This window comes from Mchenga conophoros, linkage group LG12 (assembly GCF_057382185.1).
Source record: "Mchenga conophoros isolate Kocher_MC1m ecotype Shallow Benthic linkage group LG12, M_conophoros_male_GT1.1, whole genome shotgun sequence".
NCBI classification, from domain to species: Eukaryota; Metazoa; Chordata; class Actinopteri; order Cichliformes; family Cichlidae; genus Mchenga; species Mchenga conophoros.
Genome location: NC_140537.1, coordinates 25,258,333 through 25,285,145, shown reverse-complemented (window position 1 = coordinate 25,285,145; position 26,813 = coordinate 25,258,333). Strand labels below are relative to the sequence as shown.

The following is a 26,813-nucleotide window of genomic DNA, read 5'->3' as shown; positions in this document are numbered from 1 at the left end:
GTAAAGTATTTTCTCTAGTGTCAATTATATCGTCAGTTATATCGTTATCGCAAATTTTCAAATCTATATCGTGAGAAATATTTTTTGGTTATATCGCCCTGCTCTACCAGTCACTTTCTTTGAATCATGAACTCTGACCTTGACTGAGACATGTGAAGCCTGCGGTTCTTTAATGTTGTTCTGGGTACTTTGTGAGCTCCTAGATGAGACGTCGATGTGCTCTTGGAGTAATTGTGGTAGGCCGGTCACTCCTGGGAAGCTTCACCACTGTTCCAAGTTTTCTCCATTTGTGTATAATGGCTCTCACTTTGGTTCAATTGAGTCCCAAAGCCTTACAAATGGCTATATGTAACCCTTTCCGCCTCACAGATTTCAGTGACTTCGTTTCACAGGCGTTTCTTCAGATCGTGGCATGATGTGTTGCTTTTAGAGCTCTTTTAGCCTGTTTCACTTTGTCAGACAGATTCTATTTCAGTGATTTCTTGATTCAGCAGGTCTGCCAGTAATAATGCCCGAGTGTGTTTAGTAAAACTGAACTCAGCTTTCCAAAAAAATGTGGTCAAAGTTAATTCATGATCTAACAGGAGAGGCAATTACTTTTTTACAGGAACAGGTAGATTTTGATAACTTGCCTCCCTTAATCAGTGAAATCATCTTTTAAAAACTGGATTTTGTATTCATTGGGGTTATCTTCATCTAATACAAAAAAAATTGATGATCTGAAACATGCAAGTGTGTCAAATATGCAAAACACAGGGGAATCAGGAAGAGGGTAAACATTATTTTCACACCACTGTATGTAGACATAACACTGCTTTATCCCTTTAATTGGGTGCCTCTTTCGACATGAATGCTTCATAGGTCATAGTAAGTCGTTCAACAAAAATACCCTCCTCTGAAAATGGTCATGACAGACAGACCTGTAGCAATACTGGGGAACTATCACTCAAGGCCATGAAGGAAAAAAAAAAAACACTAAGAAAGTCCGACTCATTGGAAGCAACAGAAATTAAGGTTGGTTCAAGAGTTTTAGACAGTACTGTATGTTTACTGCAGAAACTAAAGTTAAATAGTGATTAGTCAGTAAAATAAAATAAAAAAATATGATACAAAAAAAGAAAAATGTGTTTTTGGTTTAATCTTCTCTTGTTTAAAGTTTAGTAGAGTTTAAATCCAGTCTAAAAGCTTTAAAAAAAATAAAAAACAGGGTGCAGCAACAGAAACTCAGCTGGTACCGAAATGACAATGAGTGTTATGTGGAGCATTCAAGCACTGAAATGCTTGCAAAGCAGAGGGAAAAAATTTGAAACTTGGATAAAATCCAGTTTTTGAAATGTTGTATAGAAGGGCGGATTTGGCAGAGAGCCTAGTCTTGGCTCCAGCAGTAGCAGCTAATAACGTTACACTCAACCCTCTGAGAAAAGCACAGGAGGACAGGCTCTGTCCCCAAACTCCTCCCCCATGCAAGACCAATACTGCTGAGGTTTGATCAAAAGGTAAATAAAGATGTTCCGCTCTCTGCAGTCAAATTTAACAACAAAACAATAAAATTATACTAAAATACAAAAAGGTTACATCCGTTGGACTTGGGGTTACCAAGGTAGCCCACACATAGTACCTAAGGTATACACCAAGTTTACCTTAGGTACTAAAAAACCATGTCGAGCACTGCTGAGCTGACCTGAGTAGGTACTAATGGAAGGGCTTTAAGTGAGCATGTAGTGGCAAATGAAATAAGCCTTTGGATGAACAATGACGGCATTGTGATTTTGCCAGGCAGTTCCTATTAAATACCATCTATTAAAAATGTTTATTTAGGTAATATATGCTTTAATATAATAACTTATTTTCCTATGGTTAGTGATGTTATAGGACAAATTTCTGGTGAGGAGGAATACATTATTAAAGCATTACTGAAACAAATTCTGATAACACAGAATCTGCAGATTGACTTCAATCAGTAGCATTATGAGTTTAAGTCGTGCTTATCTTTTCTGTAATGTAATAAAATATCATCCATTTAGAAAACTGACCTGTGTGAGCTGCCTGGTTTGCTAGGACATTGTCTACTGATATACTGATAATCTCACTGTCGTGGACGGCTGTTTTATACAAAGAAGGTTTACAGAGCAACATTTTAAACTATTTTAAAGTGATTTAAATATGGTTTCAGTGGCAATTTCCGGAGTGGAAACTGAATCTCAAGATAGTTTCAGGATTATCTAGCTTACTCTTGGTGGGTATTTTAGTTAAAGACATCATTAAAATGGTGGTAGTAAGTAGACCACTGTAATATACCAAAATTCTTTTTCATGACACATGCTTTAACTTTTACCAGAAAAAAAAACCACCACGGCCCAAAAAGAAACAAAGCACTTAAGACAGTTTTTTGTTTTCCCTACAGTGACATACAGTATGAGAATGTGCTCTGTTCTGATCACATACTGCTTTTTTTGTTTTACCACTGTAAGAGTCACAACCTTAAACAAACCTGGGGCAAGTCTGACTGCAGGAGCAAGACCAATGTGTCAACCTCAAATTGCTATTTAGTAGCTCAAAAGGTAGCTACTTCAATAATCTCCAACAAAGCACAAAAGAGGGAAAGAAAGCTGTTCCCGCTGAAGATAGAAGAAACAAACTTGTTTTGCCACTTAAGACAGAAACAGGCCACTGAGTACAGCCAAGCTACAAAGGAAGATTATACCAGCACCTAATGATGTGTGACTCAAACAAATCACTCCAATTACCACTGTTGTAGCCCTCACTAGTTCACATGAAGAGCAAAAGATGGACGTAAAATTGCACGGTGGAAAAGCTGGGCGTTTCGCATTCTGTTAAAAAGCTCAACGCAGGAGAGATCATCCCACGCAGAAAATATTTTCTAGTTTTATTATCTGACGATGCTGTGCAGTTTCTGAAGCGTTACAAGGTTAAGATACTTTATTTACTGTTAAGCTAAAGTGTTATTTTATACTTTAAATCATATGCTGTGTCACTGGATTTAAGGCTGCTGGCACCTTCTTTCAGTAATCACTCTTGACAACAGCTAATTGGAAAATGATAGAAAATACCCCTTAATTTACATACATGAAATGCTACTACCTGAATATCGTGATATGATTTGGGGGTTATATCACCCACGCGTAAATTGCCAACACATGAGGCTAATCCAGCGGTAGGCAGCTAAATATTGTTTTGCACTTGCCGTAGCTTCTGTCGCTAACACTAGCTTGCTGTCAAATGTTGGCTCGGTTGACAAGAAAGCTAGGGTGGCAACTGCAGGGGCTATCGGTACATTTACTGATTTACCTCCAACTAAAGCTACGGTAAACACACGCCTGGACATTTTACACTATATATAGCTATATGTGTCTACAGGCCTTTAGTCAAAGCAAGGATTTGTTATGATTGTACAAACGCAGTCGCTAGCATGTCTACGCAGTGGGTTAGTTTGTTTCTGAAGCACAGAAGGAACCAAAACAAGCTCAGTGGCGTGGGGTAATAGTGGGGCAGAATTTTTAAACTAATGTGATTCACATTTGCCTTTTACTACTGCTGTAGGATTATATAGTCCAACTTGCTGTAGTCTTGCCCCAGTGCGCGTCATCTATAATCAAAATACCGCTCACTCACTAAAGAACCGGGGTGGGCAGAGTTCATAATCGTGCATATACCCCAAAACACCAAAGCTAACTTTAGGCTGACTAGCTAGCAAGCTTGAACTTATTCTATCCAAACCAACGTCCGTCAGTAGTATTTGTCCTGGCAACCAATTAAATATTTCTACAAAGACATATGAAGCTGGACTCACCTAAAAGAAAAGCAGTAGAAAACAGAATCTGTGCTTGTAACAGTGGCTGCTAAAGCGCTGCCAGTGGTAATGTAATGAGAGGTGGAAACACACGCTTGTAGGAATGGCGCGGGGAGAACAGCAGGCGCGTGTTGATGACGTAGGATCAGCGGCAGGCTGCTTCATCATGAGTAAAGAGAGCCAATCGCTGTTTAGTATACTGACACCAAAAAATTTGGCTGCTGAATTTTTGTATTTTGTTTGTTTTTGTAGGAAGTATTTTAAAGTTAATTCCGTCCTGAACTGGAAACCAGTGAAGTTACTTCAGTACTGGAGTAATATGTTCAAATTTCAATGTGCCTGTAAGGACTCTGGCCACTGTATTCTGAACAAGCTGAAGTAACCCTACTAATGATTTGGCAAACAGTAGTCTAGCCTGCTTGATATGAATGCATAGACCCATTTTTCAAAGTCAGTCTCAGAAATATATTTTCTAACTTTTCATACACTTGTTAAGTGGTAGAAAGCTGTTCTGGCGACCTTATTTGTATAATTATCCAAACTGAGTTCCAAAATAATGCCAAGGTTCCTGACTTGCTCACTGTGTTCAGAGAGAAGAAGATAAACATGGACGAAATTCTGTTTCTGACATTTTTGGTGCAATCACAAATATTTCTGTCTTGTCTCTGTTCAGTTCTGAAAAGTTTCTATACATCCATCAGTTAATGTTATCAGTGCAGCTTATTAAACTGTGAACAGTAGTTAGATGATTAAAGAAAAATAAAAAGCACAACTGTGTATCATCTGCATAAGAATAGTAGGACATATTATTATTCTTTTTGATAGTGCCAAGCACATAAAGGACATTTTAGTATCTTGTTTAATATTTGTCTATTTAAACTTGCATAGAGACCATGCATTATTCAGATATACAGTTTCATGATTACTTAATTTCCTGATTTACTTTAATTATCTTTTTTTTCCAGTTCAGTACATTAGTTCTAGTATGTTTCCAGGGTGGGCTTTCTAATTTCAGTTCAGTTTTTGTTTGTTTGTTTGTTTGTTTGTTTGTTTGTTTGTTTGTTTGTTTGTAAGTCCCAAAAAGTTGATTCTGTTCATCTGGACATAGCGTTTTCAGTGGGAAAAACATTCCATCGCTCATCCAAGTGACGTCTTCAGTCTTAGCGATTTCCCTACCAGGATGATTGAGCATGCATCAAGACGTTTGTTTGTAAGTTTCTTTTTTATATATAATTTGACAATATGGTCAGTTTTCAGGGGTGATGCAAACACAGCACTTTGTGAAGGTGGCTTTGTAATATAAAATTCAATAAATAGATCAGTGTGTCCTCTGATTTTAAGTGTCAACAGATTTGACTAAAACTAAAGACACAGGTATATGTATTTCTTTTATTTTTGTGAGCAATATTGTTTTGTCTGTTTTTTTATTTTGTTTAAATATCTATTTGTTTACATCTACTGTTTGTTAAGGTTTAATTAATTATTATAATCATGATACCTTCTGTACTGTTTGTCGTTCATTATGATTCCCCAGGATCTCGAGCTGTTTTCTCAGAAAAGGCCGGCTGTCCTATAAGGCTTGTGTTTATGTGATGCTGTTTCATTAAATAGCATCGCTAATTTCTTCACAATTTGGCCTCAGTCAGAAAACCAAAGAAAAACTTCATTTTGTATTTGCTGAAAAACTCTAAAGGGCTACGACTCATCATTTTCTCGGTGGAACAACGCACTTTTGGGTTGAGTTGTGCCAAAACTTGATTTCCAGCATTTTGCCAAAAAGTGATTGCCTGTATTTAAACTGCTATAAATAACTTTTTGGCCTATATGTCAATTGTGTCCAGTCCATCATGAATGATATCAAGTCATCTTGAGCCACAAACGACATTCCTATCACAAGGTGAAAGCCGCAATCACTTTTTTGCAAAGCGACTTTTATATATCCTTTATTTATCATGTTAAAAGGTCTCACTTACATTAAAAAATTTATTTTAAGAGTAATCTGGCCAAGAGAATAGCAGAAATTGCAACAAATATAACAATAGGTCTATAAGGATATTTTAAGTGGCCTTAAAGGGTTGGATTGGTTATAAAGTAGGTACAATAACACAAAGTCATCACTTGAAAAATGTTAATTTTGAAATTTTATATATAACCCCATTTGTAAATCATGCTCATAAAGTCTATTTCCCAATACAAGTAAAGACATTAACGTAAAAAAATTGAAAAGAAAAAAAGAAAAAAAAATAAACTGGAAAAAAGAAATTGAAAAACAATCACTTTTTTGCCTGAAGGGCCACTATGCACCGGCCGAACAAGCAGTGACAGCAGTCCATTGGTTCATTTTCATGACTGACACTGGATTGCCCAATCAAATCTCGTAACGTGACCGGCCCCTCCCATAGCTATGCTGTGTGCTCATGGATCAAATGGCGAGAAGGTGGAGCTGGAAAGCTGAGAGAAAATAGTAAAAACAAAAATAGATGCAATAAAATGTGCCAAACTAACAGACATGTTAGCTGTCGGGGCTGCTGCACCGTGAACAGTAGTACCAGCAACAAGTAGTAACCAGGCCTCACAGTCAGAGGAGCGTGCTGCTGCTAGCACCAGCTGAGGGGAACACACACATATACACATACCAAAAAATAATCCAAGTCCAGTCCTGTTGACATCTCTGATCCCTAAATGTGGCTTGTATTCAAGGAATTCTCTAATCTTGCACATGGCATGTGGTCATTCACTGGGGGGAAAGGCATAACCCAGAGTACACAGGATAGTTATCTGTAGAGTGTATCTGTAGAGTGTAGACGAGTTTATCTTCTCACATAATCTCGAACTGCTTGATTTAGATTTTCTTACCACTAGGTGGCAGAGATATTTCAAAGCTGATGTACAGGCACGCAGCCTTTAGGTTATCAGGTCAGAATCTTGACCAATGTATAAATGAAAACTGCTTATTTTAAAAACCTGGAAGTTATACAAGACAAAGTGGACCACATTTCTGTCAGTCTATCATCGGTGACACCAGAGATAAACAAATCATGCAATCACACATTTATGTTGGCTCCCAAGAGAGTATTCATTCCTCTCTGTGGTTTACCACACAATAAGTATTATGCATTTACTGAATACTGATCACATCAAATAAATATAGTTTACCACATAAAGCAACCTACTCAGTGCAAGACACCAACTGACTAAATGTGCCCTATTTCAGTATTTCTCAAAATCAGAGTAACTTGATATTTGTGTGGAAAATGCTGGTCAAATAGCCTTTAATGTGTTCTGGGCAATAAGCAGACATATTACAGACATATCACTTAAGTATCTGAGAAAGTACAAGTACTGTGAGAAACTAGTTCGCCTTTTTGCACATAGCCCATTGTCAGGTGACATGCAGAACATGTTTTTCCACACAGTTATCTAACTGTAAATCATAGTGACACTAATCCCTATCAGTCTTCGTTTGAATTTCGGTGGCCATTTCACTGAAGGCTGTGTATTAACTGGGATAACTTACAATTATGGTACGCATGTCAAGAAAAAAGCTTTCTAGACATTATAACGACAAGAAAGATGATCACTTTTGACAAACAATGGATTTGTTGATACAAACAGAATAGAAGAGAAATATCCTTTATTGTCCCTCGTTGGGAAATTCACGTGTTACAGCAGCAAAGTGAAAGGCAGACAGAACTTGCAGATTCAAGTAAAGAATATCAAATAAAAAATGAGAAATGACAATTTTACAAATACTTGATCAGACATTGCAGCGCTAAAGGTGAGTGAGACTTTTTTTAAATGAAAATGAAGTCATAATGCAGCTGCTCAGAACACGATAAGATTTAATTACACACTTAGCACTCTTCCATACCTACCAGCCTAAGTTTGTGTGTGTGTGTGTGTGTGTGTGTGTGTGTGTGTGTGTGTGTGTGTGTGTGTGTGTGTGTGTGTGTGTGTGTGTGTGTGTGTGACTGTCTGCCTGTCTGTGTGTATATTGAGATGTTCTTTAACCCTTGTGTGGTGTTCGTATTTTTGTTACTCAGCCAGTGTTCATGGGTCTGGTGGACCCGCTAGAGTTTTGGCTTTCCAAATTAACACTATCAAACAATTTTATGTTAAATTACTCAACAGATGTTTACTTCATCCCAATTACAAGACATATGAACAGCAAACATGGTTAATTTTTTCCCTTTACCTTTGTTAGATCACATTTATGAATTAATGTGCTTCTCGTTTTTCTTTTATATAAAATGTTATAAATAAATCAGTTATAATCAAGTGGAGTGAGTGGAAAGACACAACACATTTACACGTGAAAAAATAATTAATTGTTTAATTTTTCTTTTGAAAAAAACTGAACACGGGTCTCACAGACCCGAACACCATACAAGGGTTAAATGGGAGGATCCTGTTCCTCGTTCCCTCTTTGTGTCAGTCTTTCCCGCTGAACAAAAACGTTTCTCTCACAGACTCACAGACACTTGACTCCTGAGCCTTCTGTACCAGAGAAGCATGGATTTCATGGAACTCTTTTTCATTTCTCTTGGTACTGGAGTTGTGGTGTACTATGGAGTGAGGCTACTGCTTTTCAGTAGGATGCTTTTTCCAAAACTGTGGTTTCCACTGCCAAAAACTTTCTTCACCTCAATGGGAGAGTGGGCAGGTGAGCAGCATGTTTATGCATGTCCACATGTATGCGTTTGTGCTGTGCGTGTCTGTGCCATGTGTAATGAATACCATACAATCTTCAGTAGGTCATACTATGATAAATAAATCCTGGAACTTCAGTAGGTTACGTAGTATCAAGCCAACATAGGTATCACGTTTTGTGATACAACACTACATTTATGTGTATACTGTATGTAATTAGAACTTTTAAATGACTACATTATTTGAATTAATTAATAAGCTAAAGTGTACATGGCAGAATCTGCAAGTGCCATGAACACTAAGCAGTGAAAGTGATTTAGTTGATCAACTTGTGTGTAAAAGTGCATTTAGTAGGTCACAATAGCGTGAGTCCCCTGCCCAAACTTGTTTTAACATTTCATCGTTACACAAGATTGCGCTTGTGCGCTGATATACCCAAAGGAGGCAAGTCCCGACGCTTAAAATACTTCTTTTTTTATATACTTGCAGGGCAGCTGATATATGTACAGAAAACACAATTCAAATTCAATATCAAAATGTATGGAACATCAAGCATAAACTGCATGTTTTTCACATAACATCCATTCTGAGATGAGCAAAATGATCCGCGTCATCATAGTTGACATTGGAAAAAAGCTGCATAACGACAAGTCATACCTGTGTGACTAGTTTAACAGGAAGAACTTGGTATAGTACAGGGAGTCAGAAATATTCCTCTACCTTACCACACTATAGCCTACTCTTCCGAAAAATGTAAAGAAAACATAACAACTACATTTATTTTATACACAATTACATGTAGTGATAAGCTTACTGACAAAATGCACCATATTCCATTCATTTTCAAACTTGTAATAATTTAGATTGGCATGTAGTTGTGTAAAAAGGGCTGTTAAAGTGCAAATTATGATACGCAAATTATATATGCAAACTGTTTCTAATTAAGAATAGGAAAAACATTTTCAGATTTCAAGAACAGAGAAGTAAAGCCAAACCTTCGGGTTGAAAATGGCAAATTACTGTTGAAGGTTTGATTTAAACCAATCATGTTTTTCAGTGTTTTCCCAAAACATTTTACCCTGAAGTGTTTTTGTAGTGAGTGGATATACAGGATTAAGAATAATAAGCAGGAAGCTTTTACATTCGAAGTGGGTACAACAAATCTAACATAAACACTCCAAATGAAACTACAGAATAGAGTCAACTTAAAGGCAGCTGAGGAAATGAGCAAATACTTGCTCTCTTGTCAATCTCCTTGTGACATTCCTCTGCAGGTCCAGAAGCAGTTTCATTCACTCAAGAGGTTTGCTTTGGCATCTTCTGAAGGGGTTATTCTCTCACAGTGCTCAAAGAAGCCTAATAAAAACACTGGGCTGATCTTGCTTTTCTTCCCAAAGCCCACTTTCCTTCCCACTTTCATTCCAGAGGAATAACATCTGAACAGCACGGCTGCATAAATGACACCCCTCTCCAATTATTTCTCCCAATAATTGGAAAGCCCCATTTGTATCCCTCTTCAGACCTTTTAAACATTTTTAGTTTCAAGAAGCCTAAGCGGTGTTGTGCATGTGCATGGATCTATTGATAACAAAGAATAAGTTACTCAAATGGCAATGCCCCATTTTTTAGAAGCTCACAAATAATTAGGACAATTAACTATTTCACTATCAGGTGAGGCATTTTCTTTTTTTCTTTCATAATAATTAGGCAGATAAGAGATGTGGGCTTTTCAAATATAAGTGCTGTACTTGTATTTGGTAGCTGTCCACCAATAAGATGTCAGTGCAAGTGAAGGAGGGAATCACTAGGCTGAACAACCAAAACAAGCTTGCCAGAGAGACACTAAAAATGCAGGAGTAACCTAACCATCAGTTGTGAAGGCACTGGGCAGCTCAGCAGCACCCAAACACAACATCTAACCAAGGTAAGAACACTTTTAAGGTGGTACGTGAATCATCATCAAGAGGTACAATCAAGAGATGCTTTCATGAATGTAATTACAGAGGGTTTACACCGAGATGCAAATCACTGGTCATACACAGAAACAGTAAGGCCAAAAAACATCTAGCAGAGCCTGCAAACCAGATAGATGAAACTCAACTTAACTTGTACCAGAACGATAGCAAGGGAAACTGCTCGTGATTTGAAGCATACCGCCTTATCTGACAAAGATGGTAAATGGTAAATGGCCTGCATTTGTATAGCGCTTTACTCAGTCCCTAAGGACCCCAAAGCGCTTTACACTACATTCAGTCATTCACCCATTCACACACACATTCACACACTGGTGATGGTAAGCTACATTGTAGCCACAGCTGCCCTGGGGCGCACTGACAGAGGCGAGGCTGCCTGACACTGGCGCCACCGGGCCCTCTGACCAGGTAGGGGCATTATTACGACATGTGTGTGTATGGTTCTAATTGTGAGTGAATCACTATTGTTTACTGATAATGTGACTGATAAATGTAGAAGGATGAATTATTTAGTGTGCAGGGCTATACGCTCTGCTTAGATTCAGCCATGTGCTGCATAACCTATCAGGCAGTGCAAATAGATAATGACCCAAAGCATGTTGCAAAAGCAACCCAAGAGTTTCTCAAGCCAAAGTAATGGGATACTCTTCAATAGACAAATAATTCATTTGATATTAGTCAAATAGAGCATGTTTTTTAGTTACTGAAAATAAAATCTGAAGGTAGAGAGAAAAGCAAACCGAATGTAGTTGCAGTTAAGGCCTGAGCAAAGCATTAGCATCTGGTGATGTCCACAAGATTTCAATATAACTTAAAATGATCTTAGTTTGTCCAGCTTTTTGAGTTTCTAAACACAGGGAACTATGCACAATGACGACTGTGATTCCTAAAAGTTAAACCACTTGAATTAAAGTTGAAATTCTGCCCTTAAATCACATTTATGTTATTTGATTTAAAATCCGCTGCGCTGGTGGACAGAGGCAACATTGCAAACACTGTGTCTAAACATTGTGTCATCCTTCAGTATTTATTTACTCAAATGGTAAATGGTAAATGGCCTGTATTTGTATAGCGCTTTACACATCCAGTCACCCACCCATTCACACACACATTCACACACTGGTGATGGCAAGCTACTCAACTCTTACAATAGAGTACAATGAACTCGCTGTGACATATTAAAGTGAAGTAACTGTGGCGAGCTTTGTGAGATCACACAGTTTTTGTATAAAGTGGACAAATATGGCACTTAGAAACACTGTTAACAATGGGGACAAATAGACTTTCTATTCCCTTGTTGCCCTTGTTGAGTGCATAGGCTCAACATTAATTTAATATTGGAAAATGTCTTAAGTTGGCTTCCAGTTTTACTATCCTGCTGGCTTTTAAATGACAGTCTTTCTTGCTGCATCACTCTCACACAACAGCACATTTGTCTTTGAAGAGAAGCCTCCACAGGCTGCTGCAGTTCACAGAGCTCATTTGCATAAAGGAAAATGTCACAGTCATGTCTGGTTTCAAATTATTTTGGGTATGTTGATTTTATTCAGTTTGTCACAGAGGAATCCAATTTTTTTTTTATAACCAAATGTTATATAACTACATAATGCTGTGTTTCTTCACTCTCAGAAAAATAATGGTTCTTAAATGGTTCTTTTTAAAGACTCTATGGTTCTTCAAAGAACATTACCAGCTAAGGACCCTTTTAATTTATGAAAATGTTGTTTCATATTTTTCATTAAATATCACAAATAGATTTTAAATATATTGTAGTGGGCTAGGGGAAAGGGCCGCTGGCTAGAGGACAACTTAGAACACGTATATCTGATGTTAACGTGTTCTAAGTTGTATTGTTGTAATGGCAGTGACAGTTATCAGGTGTTGATTTGCCATTTTTGTGTAAAATTACAGCTGCTGTGTTTTCTGTGTTTGGTGTAGCCAGCGGAGCACCGTGAGTTAGACTGCTGTGTCCGTTTACCACCTCTCACTGCTGTGGTGTATGACGGAGTGATCCTAATTAAAGGCTGTGCTCGCTGTAGTTTAGCATTACAGCTAATGCAGGAATAGCAAGTTGAATACAGAAGTCTTCGTCTACATGTCTGACCTTGCCACAATATTGTTTTGTTTAAGTTATTTGAAGGAAATGACACAGAAGAGTGATTTTCCTGTGACTGGCTCAGGTTTGAGTAACAGTGGAAATCATGAATTACAGATGCTGCAATCTGCAAAAAGGTGGACTATAATTAAATTGTGAAGGGACAAGAAGTTGTTCTTGGGTTAGACATCTTTAATAATCTATTGAAGTAATACACTAAAGGACCAGGGGTGAAGCTCTAGTGTAGCTGTCTGTCATTTTTGTTGCAGTGCATGTCATTTAGAAGCTTTCTCTTGAAATATTATGGTGCTGACCAGCAAAGGGTAGCTGAGATGTTATTCTTTCCTCATCACTTCCAGCCCTTCCAGTGCTGCAGTGTCAACAGAGGCGTTTAATCCTCTCATTGTGTTATGGGCGTGCAAAAGGACATCCTTTGAGCTGAACATTTCTGCGCAGGAAGGCCGATAAATGTCCAGCTCCAAGTTGGCTCATTTAGAAGAAACATGCTCATTCTAAATGTGCGACTGTTTTTATGGTCTGAAAAACAAAGTATTTCCCCAAGCGAAAATTGTTTTTATGGATGAAATACTACAAAGACTTTCTCAGAATCAACTGAACCCGTTCAGTTCATGTTGATAGTACAGATATAGACATACATCAACAAATCAAGAAAACAAGTGATCTGCTCTGCTAGTTTGCCAAAAAATATTAAAATTCATCAGACAACTGTAGTAAGCAGTGTTGGTCAAGTTACTTGAAAAAAGTAATCAGTAACTAATTACTGATTACTTCCCTAAAAAAAGTAATCCCATTGCTTTACTGATTACTTATTTTCAAAAGTAATTAATTACTTAGTTACTTAGTTACTTTTTAAAAACACGATTTACAACCTGAGTAGGTGATAAAGCGATAGATCTTTCAGCCCAATTCTACTTTTTCTGTATAATCCATCATACAAAATGTAATCAAATGGAAAAGTCCCTTTTTAAAACTTGTTTTATTAGTTTTAACCTTTTAACTTTATGCATCATGCAAAAATTTAATTATATGCAACATTCTCGGACTGGAAGAAATTTGTTTAACATTTAAACTTATTTTCTGCACATTCCAGCACATAAAATATATTTTTTTGTGTGTGTTTACACTCTTTCAAATAGATGCAAGTAAAACACAGCAGAAAATAAATAACATCAAAGACTAGCGGTCCTGTTGCTCTATTTTCACTTGTAAAGCAGGAGTGGCGTAAGTGGAGGTTTACCCGGTCACTGGAAGAATCCGCGAGTTTCTCTGTGAGTTTCCCATTACGTCATAGCACACTCGGTGCTTGCTTGGAAGTTTAGGGGGTTTTTTTCGCTGTAAAAAGAAGTTTTCTTCCCACGCACAACGGACACTAATGTTTTTGTCACTTTTTATGGAATCAAACTCAAAGTAAGGTCAGTATTTCCACGCTTTAAATGCTGCACGCTCATACTCTCTCCCGCACTCATATGATCCATTGTTGATCTGCACACAGCTGTTGTCACTGTCATGAGATATTCTCGCAAAAAAATCACGGTTTTAGTAACGCAGTTACGCAGCGTTCCTACGGGAAAGTAACAGTAATCTAATTACGGTTTTTGCAATAGTAATCCCTTACTTTACTCGTTACCTGAAAAAAGTAATCAGATTACAGTAACGCGCCCATCTCTGGTAGTAAGTCAGCTTATGAACGTAAATGACAACTTTGCACAAATATTACAAATACTATACTATATATAGTATATATGTACTATATACTATATACTATATTCCTTAGTGGAACAATTTCCCTACAGTGCAGCTTACTTGCAGCAGCTGTCTGACAAGTCCTTTGCTGTTGCGTCAGTAAAAACATCTGGTGTAGATACTCTGCCAAATCAAGCATGGGGAGCTACTTGCTATGGCGACCCCTTGTGAATGAGCTGAAAAAAACCTTCCCTAATCCATCCATCCATCCGAGATGGCTTTCTTTGTTTTTCTTTTAATTTTAAGAAGCATCAGTGCAGAATAGTTTTGTGGAGGTTCTGCATAAAAATATGCTGAAATTATTTATTGCATCTTGTAATGTCTTGATGCATCCAGGTAAGGAAATTCCAAAAAGTTGATTCTGTTCATCTGGACATAGCGTTTTCAGTGTTATTTCTTCAGTATCAGCTGACTGCAATTTTTTCCACCCTTATAAACAGTACATTTGCGTAATGACTATAACTGTCGTGGTCCTGGGTCATTTTGACCCAGCGCCCCCCTTTTTCTTTTTTTTTTCGGTTTTAAGTTCATTTGTTACTCTAAGGAGTTAGTCTATGGGTCCTTAGTTGTTCAGTTTGGATTTCCCCTCGTGTCTTTACCCCCTTTGTCCCCCTCTGTGTACTGGAGTTCTGGTGCCTTGTTTTCCCCTCCTTGTGTTCTATTCCATGTTTCCCCAGGCCGTCATGTCTGTGCTCTCCCTCGTGCTCCTCAGTGTTCTCTCTTACCCCCAGTCTGCGTCTCTGTGTATTTCCTGTTTTATTGTGAAGGTCCGTGTCTTATGTCAGTGTGTTCAGCTCACGTTTCCCCTGTCTCATCAGGTCAATTAGGTTCAGCCCTCCTGTTTGCCATTCTGCATTTTCCTCTGTGTGTATTTATAGTGTGTGCTCATCGCTGGTTTGTCTGTGTTACCTCCACGTGTCATCCCGTGTTCCACCACAGATGTTTTCCTCTGAGTTATGGTTTCATATTTGTTTAGGTTTGTTCTTAGTTTCCGTCCATCCCATCTCTGTTCTGTCTGTATTATCACCTCATGTAAATAAAGCCCACTCATTGCATCGTCAGTGCCTGCGATTGGGTCCTTTTCCCTTCAACCCCACACAACTCCCACTGCAGCAGTGACATAAACTAGCACTACTGGTGAACAATGGCCTGTGCAGTCAGTTTCTTGATCATTAATATGCAAATTTTTACAACCAATGATCAACAACTACTGATCAAAGACCACTGATCAATGGTCATGAGTGCCATTCACAGAGCATTGTGAGATGGGGAAAGATGTACCCTTAGGCCCGCTCCTCAATTCAGAAGGTGTGAATAGACTGTGGAGTCCTGGCCTGACAAGTTAGCTCTTCTGTGGTACATAGGACCATTGATCAATCATTGCTGATCAATGGTCATTACAATTTGCATCTTAATGATCAAGAAACTGATCTCACAGCCCATTTTTCGCCAGTAGTGCTAGTTTAAGCCATTACGCAAATGTGCTGTTTATAAGGTTGGAAAGATTTGCAGGCAGTTGAGACCAAAGAACTCACACTGAAAATACTACGTCCAGATGAAGAGAATCAACTTTTTGGGTACATCTTGTAATGTTTCTTCTTTAAAAATCATGATACAGGACAATCTGTGTTTCACATAGTTTATGTTTTCATAGGGATTATTCAAATGGTTCCTGTCCATTGGCAAGTATTTTAAATAAATGCTCTCCTTTCACCTCCACTGTATTTTGGTGGATGCAAAAATTGTAAAAAAAAAAAAAACCCCAAAAAAACAAAAACATACATAGTGTATTTCAGGTTTGTTGCAATTGAATTAAAAAATATTTGAGTAATCAAGGAATATTGAAATACCAGATTTGAGGTTAGTCTAGATAAAGTTTGTGTAAACTTAAATAACAGTAACTCAGTTTCTGCAGACAAAATAAAAGGACATTGACTAAGGCAGCCTATTTTTGCCACTCTACCAAGGGAACAATATAACACTATTTTTATTCTTTTGTGTTATAGCATTATAAAATCTTGTTACTATGTGAAAAGTTAATTGTTCTAATTTGCAGTTATAGTAAGAAAGAGAGCGCATGTTTCTAATATAGTGGCTTTTCTTCAATGACTCACCATTAAATCCAGAATCGAATTTAAATTTTTATGTACTCCTCACATACAAGGTCTTGAATAATCAGGCCCCATCTTATCTTAATGACCTTATAGTACCATATCACCCCCATTACAGCATTTTGCTCTAGGACTGCGGGCTTGCTTGTGGTTCCTAGAGTATTCAAAAGTAGAATGGGAGGCAGAGCCTTCAGCTTTCAAGTCCGTCTTCTGTGGAACCAGCTTCGAGTTTGAATTTAGGGGACAGACAGCCTCTGTACTTTTAAGATTAGGCTTAAGACGTTCCTTTTTTGATAAAGCATATAGTTAGGACTGGATCAGGTGACCCTGAATCCTCTGTTAGTTATGCTGCAATAGATCTAGGCCGCTGCGGGATTCCCATGATGCATTGTTTCTTCTTCAGTCACATTTTTAAATTTACTATGTGTTTATACACCCCTCTGTATTAATTATTAGTTATTATTATTATTCTCTGACTCTCTTCAACAGCATGTCTTTGTCCTGTCTTTGGCTGCCCCTCCCTTAGCCTGGTTCTGTTGGAGGTTTCTTCCTGTTAAAAGGGAGTTTTTCCTTCCCACTGTCGCCAAAATGCCTGCTCGTAAGGGGTCATATGATTTCGTATGAATATTGGGGTTTTCTCTGTTTTCTTTACAATATAAAGTGCCTTTATATTGTTGAGATTTGGCGCTATATGAATAATATTGTCTCCTGGGTGAGGTGTTCCGGGCATGTCCCATCGGGGGCAGGCCCTGAAGCAGACACAGGACACGCTGGAGAGATTACAGTGGCTTGCAAAAGTATTCGGCCCCCTTGAACTTTCCCACATGTTGTCACATTACAGCTACAAACATGAATCAATTTTATTGGAATTCCACGTGAAAGACCAACACAAAGTGCTGTACACGTGAGAAGTGGAACAAAACTCATACATGATTCCAAACATTTTTTTTTACAAATAAATAACTGAAAAGTGGGGTGTGCGTAATTATTCAGCCCTCTTTGGTCTGAGTGCAGTCACTTGAACATCCCACAGAGCACTGTTCAAGCGATCATTCAGAAATGGAAGGAGTATGGCACAACTGTAAACCTACCAAGACAAGGCCGTCCACCTAAACTAACAGGCCGAACAAGGAGGGCGCTGATCAGAAATGCAGCCAAGAGGCCCATGGTGACTCTGGACGAGCTGCAGAGATCTATAGCTCAGGTGGGGGAATTTGTCTGTCAAATATGGTGGTGGCAGCATCATGCTCTGGGGGTGCTTCTTATCAGCAGGAACAGGGAAGCTGGTCAGAGTTGATGGGAAGATGGATGGAGCCAAATACAGGGCAATCTTGGAAGAAAACCTCTTGGAGTCTGCAAAATACTTGAGACTGGGGCGGAGGTTCACCTTCCATTAGGACAACGACCCTAAACATAAAGCCAGGGCAACAATGGAATGGTTTAAAACAAAACATATCCATGTGTTAGAATGGCCCAGTCAAAGTCCAGATCTAAATCCAATCGAGAATCTGTGACAAGATCTGAAAACTGCTGTTCACAAACACTGTCCATCTAATCTGACTGAGCTGGAGCTGTTTTGCAAAGAAGAATGGTCAAGAATTTCAGTCTCTAGATGTGCAAAGCTGGTAGAGACATACCCTAAAAGACTGGCAGCTGTAATTGCAGCAAAAGGTGTCTCTACAAAGTATTGACTCAGGGGGCTGAATAATTACGCACACCCCACTTTTCAGTTATTTATGTGTAAAAAAAAAAAAATGTTTGGAATCATGTATGATTTTCGTTCCACTTCTCACGTGTACACCGCTTTGTATCGGTCTTTCACGTGGAATTCCAATAAGATTGATTCATGTTTGTGGCTGTAATGTGACAACGTGAAAAAGTTCAAGGGGGCCGAATACTTTTGCAAGCCACTGACTGAATACCTGTTAGGACCATTTGCCTGAGCATTTATAGTTTTCTTTCCAGATAATCACTAAATGGATTTTGTGCTTGTGTGTGCTTAGTTTATAAAGCGGATGTGTTTACTAATGTTACAGTAATAATCCTTATCTTCTCCTGGGGCATAGTGCAGATGATCACAGTTTTAGTGCCTCTCCCTTTAAGAACGCACTCTTTTCGAGTTTTTTTTGTTTTGTACTGATTGCTCCATGCAAACATTGAGAATCACACACAACTCACTTTGAACTTACCATAAGTGGGCTGGTACAAAGAAACTCCCATTTCTGTCAGTCGAAGGAAGTTTAACAACAGAAATTTGTATTATAGATGAATATAAAAAAAAAGTGGATTTTCTTTCTGTCATCTAATTGTTTATTTAATTATTTGGTGCAGGATGAATAGACATGAGGGACGTCTTTATCAACAGGAAACATTATAAAACTTATTTGAAAAAACTAAAACTAAAATTTCCAATGCTATCCAGTGGGCCAAATTGCAGTTTTTGCTGGGCCAATTCTGGTCCTCAGGCCTTGTGTTTGACTCTCCTGGCTTAGAGCATTTAGAGCAGTCTGAAACTTGAGCTTTTGGTTCACTGCGGTAACTTTTACTTATGTTGACTATATTATTTAAAACTTTGATCATGTTTAACATGAGCACCATATATTAAAATCAAAACGTCCACTTCTCATCACATAACCTCACCGCACATGCTCAGTTTGGTTATTTTCACTGTTTCATTGTCTTGAATGTAGTTCTTAAGTTGATATAATTAGGTTGTTTGTTTGTTTGTTTTTTATAGTTCAGTATGTATATCTACATGTTAAAGCCCTATTTGAACATACTGCTGCCTGTTTGTGTATACTGTGGTTTTCACTAAAGAAGAAATATAAATGACAAAACTTAGCGGATTGCATTTCATAAAACGGAGGCTCAATGTGAGGTTTCTTTGTCATTTGATACTTTCCTAATTAAGTAGTAAAAGTGTGAATTCAATTTATTTGTTCAGCTGAACAAATTAAAACGGAGGCTTAATTTCAGTTCCTGTTTCAGTAGTTAATAGGCAGTGTCACATTACTCATTTCCCCCCTGTGCTAACAACACTTCAAACCATGGGATCTTTTTAATGTTTTAATGGCTTTACACAATTTTCTCAGTGCTGTAAAACATAATTAGATATGAATTCTCATTTAGGTCTGAAAACGGTGATGAAAACAGCCTGTGGTCTTTGTAATAAGGGCCAGGAGGAAATGGGAGAGCAGTGAACACTCAGAAACAAGCTGTTCCTATCAGTTCTTTATCACACCAGGGGAACATGCTGTTTTAGCACAGTTTGTACAAACAGAATGGAGTGAGGATTAAACTAATGTAAACAAATAATAAAACAATCCTGGGATTTGGCTGAAAGCAGAGGAAGATGGGTAAGGCAGTGCATTACTGTACTGTTCTGTGCAGTACAGTGCCTCTAGTGGTCAGAATGGAAACTGCAGGAGATTTGATGAGGGATTCATTTGTAATTTTCAGTCTCTCCATCCTCCTTTCAGTGGTGACTGGTTCTTCAGAGGGAATAGGAAGAGCATATGCATTTGCAGTAAGTGACTGTTTAAATAACTCTGCTTGTGTTCTCATAAAACAAAACGAATACACATACTGTACATAATATCTTTTTATATTTTAGCAAATACTTATATGTATAATAATTTGAAATGAGCACACCATAGTTAAACTACTGTTCCTTTGAGGCACACTTGCTACTTTTTGCTGTGTAACTGTGTTTTCATATGTACTTTTCCACTATCGCTATTGCATCTCAGCTAGCTCAGCGGGGAATGAACATTGTAGTCATGAGCAGAACCAAAACAAAACTGGATCAAGTGGCTAAAGAGATAGGTATCTATGTGCATGTTTTATTTTCTTTGCTTCCTAAAATGTATGATATCTGCTAATATGCTGTTGATCCAGGCAAACGGTGCACAATATTTGTCTTTTCATTGTTCACAGGAGAAGCCACAGGGCAGAGGGTGAAAGTGATAGCAACAGATTTTACCAAAGAAAATATCTTTAGTGAAATTGAAGAGCAACTGAAGGACCTCAACATAGGAGTTTTAGGTGAGCTTTTATTTGTGCCTCCATACAAAATCCAGTTCCAAAAAAGATGGCATGCTGCGTAAATAGAAACACAATCCAATGATTTGCAAATCTCATGAGCCCATATTTTATTTACAACAAAACATCTTCATTTTTAAAACACCATTTTAAGAAAAACATTAGCTTTTAAGCACTAAGCTGGGGCAGAGCCATGTTTACTGCAATGTAGCAGCCCCTCTTCTTTTAAGAACAATTTGTAAATCTGCTGATTTTACAGACTGTGGAATTTTGGGAGATGAATGTTGTTCCATGTTTTGTCCGATATAGGATTCTAGCTGCTCAACAGCCCTGGATCTCCTTTGTCATACTTCTTTGGTGAAAGTTATGGAAGATCGGCAGGCCTGTCAGCACCCAGACAATGCAGTTGTAGTTGATGCAGAATCGAGTTGATCAATATTTTGCTGGAACATGCAAAGATTTCCCCCAAAAAAGACAACCAACCTGTTACCGATCAATCTAATCAGCCGCAAAACATTCCTCCAGTTGTTTCTTTTTAGTATCATTTACTTTTCCAGCCTTTTGCTGCCACCATTCCAACATTTTTGAGACATGTCATTCACAGTGAGCTAACACTATTCATGAAATGGTCATTTTAAACATTCAACATATTCAACAACTGTAAATGAAACACAAATTTATAAAAATTTGCAAATCAACACAGGCACTTTGTGTTTAGAGACAAAAAAAATGAGGAAAAAACCCTAATTATTTAAGAAAATAATATCAGTTATTTTCCGCGCTTTTTTCTACCCCAGTCAACAATGTAGGAACGCTGCCTTGCTTCATTCCCTACAGATTCCTTGAGAATGATGAGCTGGACAAGGTCAGTAGTACCTCAGCAGCTTATACTTAAAGGTGTTTAGTTTTTTGTGTATATGTTTATATTTGTTGTTCCTTATTAAAACCCATTGATGATTAGGCTCTAAAAAAATCATCCATGCTCACCTGCTAGCTGTGATTTCTGTATGACTCTCTTTATGGCTTTGGCAGATATAATAGCATCACCTGCATATGTGTGCAAATGTATAATAAACAGATCCAGGACCTTGTGCACGACTCCATGTACAATAAGTAAAAACAAAAAAAGAAAATACCACTACAACATTATGACTAACTATAGATTGTTTGGATTGACCCCATTTGCATAATTATTACTTTTATTGGTAGTAAGTTTGACAGCAGATAGCATCCTGATGTTGAACCTCAGAGGGTTCAGTTTATAATAACATGTTTTTAGAAGAGCATTTTAGCTCCAAATACATTTCTTTAGATATAAATAAAGAAATTATCTGAGACCCATGTTCATCTATGTTTTCAGACAATTACCAAAGTGATAAACTGCAATGTGAAGACGATGGCCAAGGTAAGATCATAGTTTTATTGTTACTACAAAACAATGAATTTAAGTTCATATTGATTGTTTATTGATGAAGACAGTATATAATCATCAGTATAATCTGAGAGGGTTTGCCAGTAAAGGAAGCGCACGTAAAGGATTTTGTAGAGCAGGGTTGTCAAAGTGGCACATACAGCCCACTATGATCTTAAGTGGGCCAGATCAATGAACTTCCCCTTTCTGTCATTTTAAAGAAGTTTAAAACAGATTCCTGAGATATGGAAGTATGATTTCAGCAGTATGTCTCAGTTTTCTACATAAAAACGACATAAAGTAATAAATTAAATTACAGACAAAGTTTCGGTAGCTTCACCCAGACTGTCCTGTAATTATAAAGCACAAAGTTTTTGTTAATTTGCAAAAAATGTTCTTTGTTTATTATCTTTTTTTTACTGTGCACCCAAACATTTTTTTTTATAGTTAATAGTGAATGAACGGGGACTTTTCTGTTATTTACATACTTTTGTATAGAGTTAAAATATAGTTAAAACTCCACATTTTATGCCATCCTTTACATTTTCTAAAGCTGTCCAGTGGTCGGATTGGAGTCTTTGCCGGCCCAGTTCTGGTCCCCGGGCATTTTGTTTGACACCCCTGTTTTTTAAGGATTATTTGTATTGTTCTAAAACAAGTTAATGCTTTTCATTGCTTCATATGACTCAAGTCTGAACTTATTTTCTTTTGTTTCCAGATGTGCAAAATTATTCTCCCAGGCATGGCAAACAGGTTTCCTACCCATGTTTTCTTCATTAGATGTAATGTGTAAAGTGATGGATTATAACATGCTAATTAATACTGAGGTTGTGCTCATAAGTGTTGTTTAATTATTTATATCTGTTTGTATGTTTATTGTATTTATAGAGGGAAAGGGATGATATTGAATGTTTCTTCTGGAATTGCTTCTATCCCATGTCCCATGTACACCCTGTATGCTGCATCAAAGGCAAGTTTCACATCAGCGGCACACTTTTAAGTCTCTCTGCCCAGGCGACGTATGATCCTTCACATTTTAATTTGCGTTCTTATAGGTGTTTGTGGAAAGATTTTCTCAAGGTCTACAAGCTGAATACAAAGATAAGGGGATTATTATCCAGGTATTTTGATCCTCACTCAGACATCATCTCAAGTTTTATGAAACGAAAGCAATTATTTTCTTTAAACTAACTTTAAAGTCTTTTATTTCTTGTCCTCTTGTCCTAAATCTTTCCCTCTCATGCACTGTTTTCAGTCAGTGGCTCCATTCGGGGTATCCACTCGAATGGCTGGGTTCCAAAAAGCTAACATGATAACTTTTTCACCAGAAGACTTTGTAAAATATTCACTGCAGTACGTCAGCACTGGAGACAAAACAAATGGAAGCATCTGTCATACAGTTCTGGTAAGACTTAGAGTCGCAAACATAATGCCAAAAACTGCCACCAAGAGACTGACCTGCAGTATTGTATGTGTGTGTGCATGTGTGTACAGGGCTGGTTGCTGCAGACTATTCCACTTAAGATTCTCTATGCAGAACCTATGATGCAAGGCTTACAAGACTACGCCAAGCAAAATCGAATGCAGGCTGGATTGGTCTAAATCAAAATCCATGTGTGACAGACATGCTGGTGTGCTTCAGATCATAAGTTCTTCTCCCCTTGCTTTTCTTTTTCCATCAACAGGTTAATCTTGGTTTCATCTGTCCGAAGACTGATATTTTTTTTTGTGGAGCTATGCAGGTTCGTTTAGATGCTTTCTCGGAAAGTCTAATCAGGTTTTCTTGTTCTTGACTGTAAACAGCGATTTGCATCTTGCTATAAACCCTCTGTATTTATGTTCATGAAGGCATGTCTTGATTGTAGACTTAGACGCACCTACCACCTTGAGTGTTCTCGACCTGGGTTGATGTTGAAAAGGTTTCTTTCTTCCTTTTTTTTGTTTAACCATCAAAATGATTCTGCCATCGCCTACTTTTGTAATCTTTGTGTGGTCTTTCAGGCATTTCGGTGTTCTTGAGCCGGTCAGTGTTTGGTCACTCCTGAAGTTTTTGCTATCTCTCGGATGATTTTGTTTGTTTTTTTTCAGTCTATGGCCTCCCTTACTTGTACTGACATCTTTGAAATTCCAGTGAACAGTTACTAAATCCACATTCAACACTCAGAATCCGCTTCAGAATAACACTGGAAAAGGCCTCGCCTGCCCAATTAATTTTTACAGTTGACTGACAAAACTGGTTGTGTACTAAAAAAAAAAAAAGTTATAACATCTACACAGTTAATGCATTGCCTTTGTCAAACAGCCCCTGAATTAAAGGTGAAAGTCTGCACTTCCATCACATCTTAATTGTTTGATTTAAAATCCACTGTCATGGTGTATAGAGGCAAAATTGTCTCACTGTCCAAATACTTATGGAACTAACTGTATTAATATGAATGCAGTAGTACTGTCTGAACTGTTTCCATGTAAAACACACATGTCTATAAATTACATTCTTAATTTAATCTCCACGTCTTCATCTTATAGGGACTGATGCATGTTGTTTGTTCACTCAAATAAATGAAATATCACCATTGTTGGTTTTAAACAATATTGTTACTGAACAAATGGTGCTTTTCAAGTTTACTTGAGTAATTAGTGTTATTTCATGTAATACTGTGCACTCAAAAACAAGCTTTTCAATTTGCTTTAAAAAAAAAAAACCCTCAGGCCAAGTTATTCCACCCAAATGCAAAGTAACTGTTAACTTGCCAAAGCACTGCTTTTTGTTGTAATCAGACTATTACTTATTTATGAGTGTTCTTGTCAATAGAAAAATGATGTCGTGTTTCTCCTTCTTTGCACCTTCAGTTTTACGGTTCAGATATAAATCTCTTACTCCACACAGTTAATAATTCTGATGCAATTCAAGGTTAAAATTTACATAACTTTCTCATACGTGACTAAGCACTGATAGCAGTGACAAATGTGTGTGTGTGTGTGTGTGTGTGTGTCTACATATCTTGTAGAGATATGAGTAATAAAAATAATAATGACACCTTATCTGCTAAACGGAAGGACCTGTCTTGTTCCATTAATTCACTCCTACACATCCGTACGCACGCACACACACACACACACACACACACACACTTTTAACTGTCATTAGCATCCTCTATTCTCCTCTGAGATTAAGAAAACATTTGCTCGCGTGATGGGAAGACGCAATCATCTCAGAATCAGACTCTTTTCTAATCCACAGCAGGAGTTCGGGACAGAGACTTATCAGCTTCTACCTGCATCCTCAGAAATTAGTTTGAAGGGTGTGCTGCAGACAGCATGATATACAGTGTTTAAAGAAAACAAAACCTTCCCTCATCTGTGTATGTATATATGCTGACACGCACAGCTGTTTTAATTAGCATGTGCTTCAGTGATGTCTGACCTAAAAGGGTCACTAATCACACGGAGACAGGGGTGTTTAGACAACCGTGATGAATGATCCTCCCCATGAGAGATAGTGTCGGGAATAAGAAAAAAGAAGGAGTGAGAAGGGGAGGAAGGTCAGAGTGACCCTGAGCTTAGATAGTCTATTCCTAGTCTGAATGTTTAAAAAAAAAGAAAGGAAAATAATGACCTGTTCACAAATCAAAACTCTGTTCACTTCTCTTGGTATCGATCAATGACTGTAGGAAACATATACACTGATTGGTATGGATATTCATGGTAAGAGAAAATCTCAGAATCTGTGAGCTCATCAGTTTATCTGTAATTGATACATATGACTTTGGTTTTGTAATATATTAAGACAGAAAATCCTCGATTTCCACTGTGTACATTCACAGCAACTACAAATAGTGTAGGAGCCAAACTCACGTCCACAAAGTCTTTTAAAATTGTCAAATTATCAAAAATGTATTGCTGCCTGATTGATCATCGCGAATAATGGCCGATGGTAAATCAAGTGTGTGGACGCTTTTAACGTATTCCTACCTGAGCTGTTTGTTTTTGTTGCACATCATTGTTCATGGTAAAGCTTCAATCTAACCTGGCCTGGACTGCAGATGTAAATTAGCCGTGTTGTTTAAATTTTTTAATGTTTTTTTCTTTGGTTTATGTATATTCGTTTACATGTATGAAAGGAAAGAAAAAAGAAAGAAGTATTTATCATACCAACACAAACAGGGTGACACAAGAGTAACTAGTAAATCATACTTCATGAAAAATAAAGATGTGTTTTAACTGAGTGATTTGATGTCTTCTCAGAGTTCTCTAAGGTCAACTGAATTTTATTTATGTAGTGTTTTTCATAAATACTACGAGCTGTAATAAATCATTGGAGTGATTTATTATTAATCATTCATCAGGCCCCGTTAGACCCTGAACTTGAGCTGTTAAGAATACGATGGGTGGATGTTGTGATCGTGTAAAGATTCGTCATGGCCACTAGAGGGCGCGAAATGTAAAGGTTTCATCGTGCCTTGGGATTCCAGAGCTATAGCGCTGCAGCAGAAATCCGGCGATCAAATGTAGTCAAATTACCATTTTTATCACAACACTGTTCCCCGCCACCGGGGGTTTCCCATCATGCGTGCTAAATTGAAATATCTGTGTAAATGCATCTACTTTCAAAGCTGCAGTCTGAGCAACGTGTGTGTTACCTGCAGCTGAAATCAAAGGATGTTTACCTGGGTTGTTCAACAGCAGGGACTTTCCTCACCTGGGGTGATCTGCGATTTATGGGTATGGGTGGCAGCACAATTATGACACCTTTTAATTTATAGTTTCCCTTACAAAGCCTCTCTAACGTCAAGTGCGGTTCTCAAAGCTAATATCTCACTTATTTTCCAGACAGTGTGTGGGAGAGCTTTCTACACACGCAGAATGAGGGCTTTAACCATCAGATAGGTCAGATTTTGGTACACATATTAAACCCAGAGTGTCTAAAGCCTCCAGCAGATAATGAATTCATTAAGGA

At 37.8% G+C, this 26,813-nt stretch overlaps 2 protein-coding genes across 2 annotated transcripts in view; one reads left to right on the top strand and one right to left on the bottom strand.

The window, feature by feature from the left end:
• ipo11 (importin 11) overlaps positions 1 to 3,946 on the bottom strand; it is a 128,335-nt gene extending 124,389 nt beyond the window's left edge. Inside the window, exon 1 of the mRNA XM_085294762.1 lies at positions 3,812 to 3,946. The gene's annotated coding sequence lies outside the window, so the exon portion shown is untranslated. The remainder of the gene's footprint in view (positions 1 to 3,811) is intronic.
• A 4,305-nt stretch (positions 3,947 to 8,251) lies between these two features.
• Positions 8,252 to 24,431, top strand: hsd17b3 (hydroxysteroid (17-beta) dehydrogenase 3). Its single transcript, XM_085294748.1, has 11 exons — positions 8,252 to 8,474; positions 19,884 to 19,930; positions 20,154 to 20,229; positions 20,341 to 20,448; positions 21,243 to 21,310; positions 21,806 to 21,850; positions 22,575 to 22,609; positions 22,745 to 22,826; positions 22,912 to 22,977; positions 23,112 to 23,261; positions 23,351 to 24,431. The coding sequence occupies exons 1-11, from the start codon at positions 8,324 to 8,326 to the stop codon at positions 23,456 to 23,458; spliced, it is 936 nt and encodes a 311-aa protein (XP_085150874.1). The 5' UTR covers positions 8,252 to 8,323; the 3' UTR covers positions 23,459 to 24,431.
• Positions 24,432 to 26,813: the final 2,382 nt, after the last annotated feature.

What these genes read in the sequence shown, in the direction of transcription:
- hsd17b3 (XM_085294748.1), top strand. Translation starts at nt 8,324, where the DNA reads ATGGATTTCATGGAACTCTTTTTCATTTCTCTTGGTACTGGAGTTGTG. An exon ending in CTCAATGGGAGAGTGGGCAG is followed by an intron (nt 8,475 to 19,883) that starts GTGAGCAGCATG and finishes TCCTCCTTTCAG; the next exon opens with TGGTGACTGGTTCTTCAGAG. An exon ending in CCTCAACATAGGAGTTTTAG is followed by an intron (nt 20,449 to 21,242) that starts GTGAGCTTTTAT and finishes TTTCTACCCCAG; the next exon opens with TCAACAATGTAGGAACGCTG.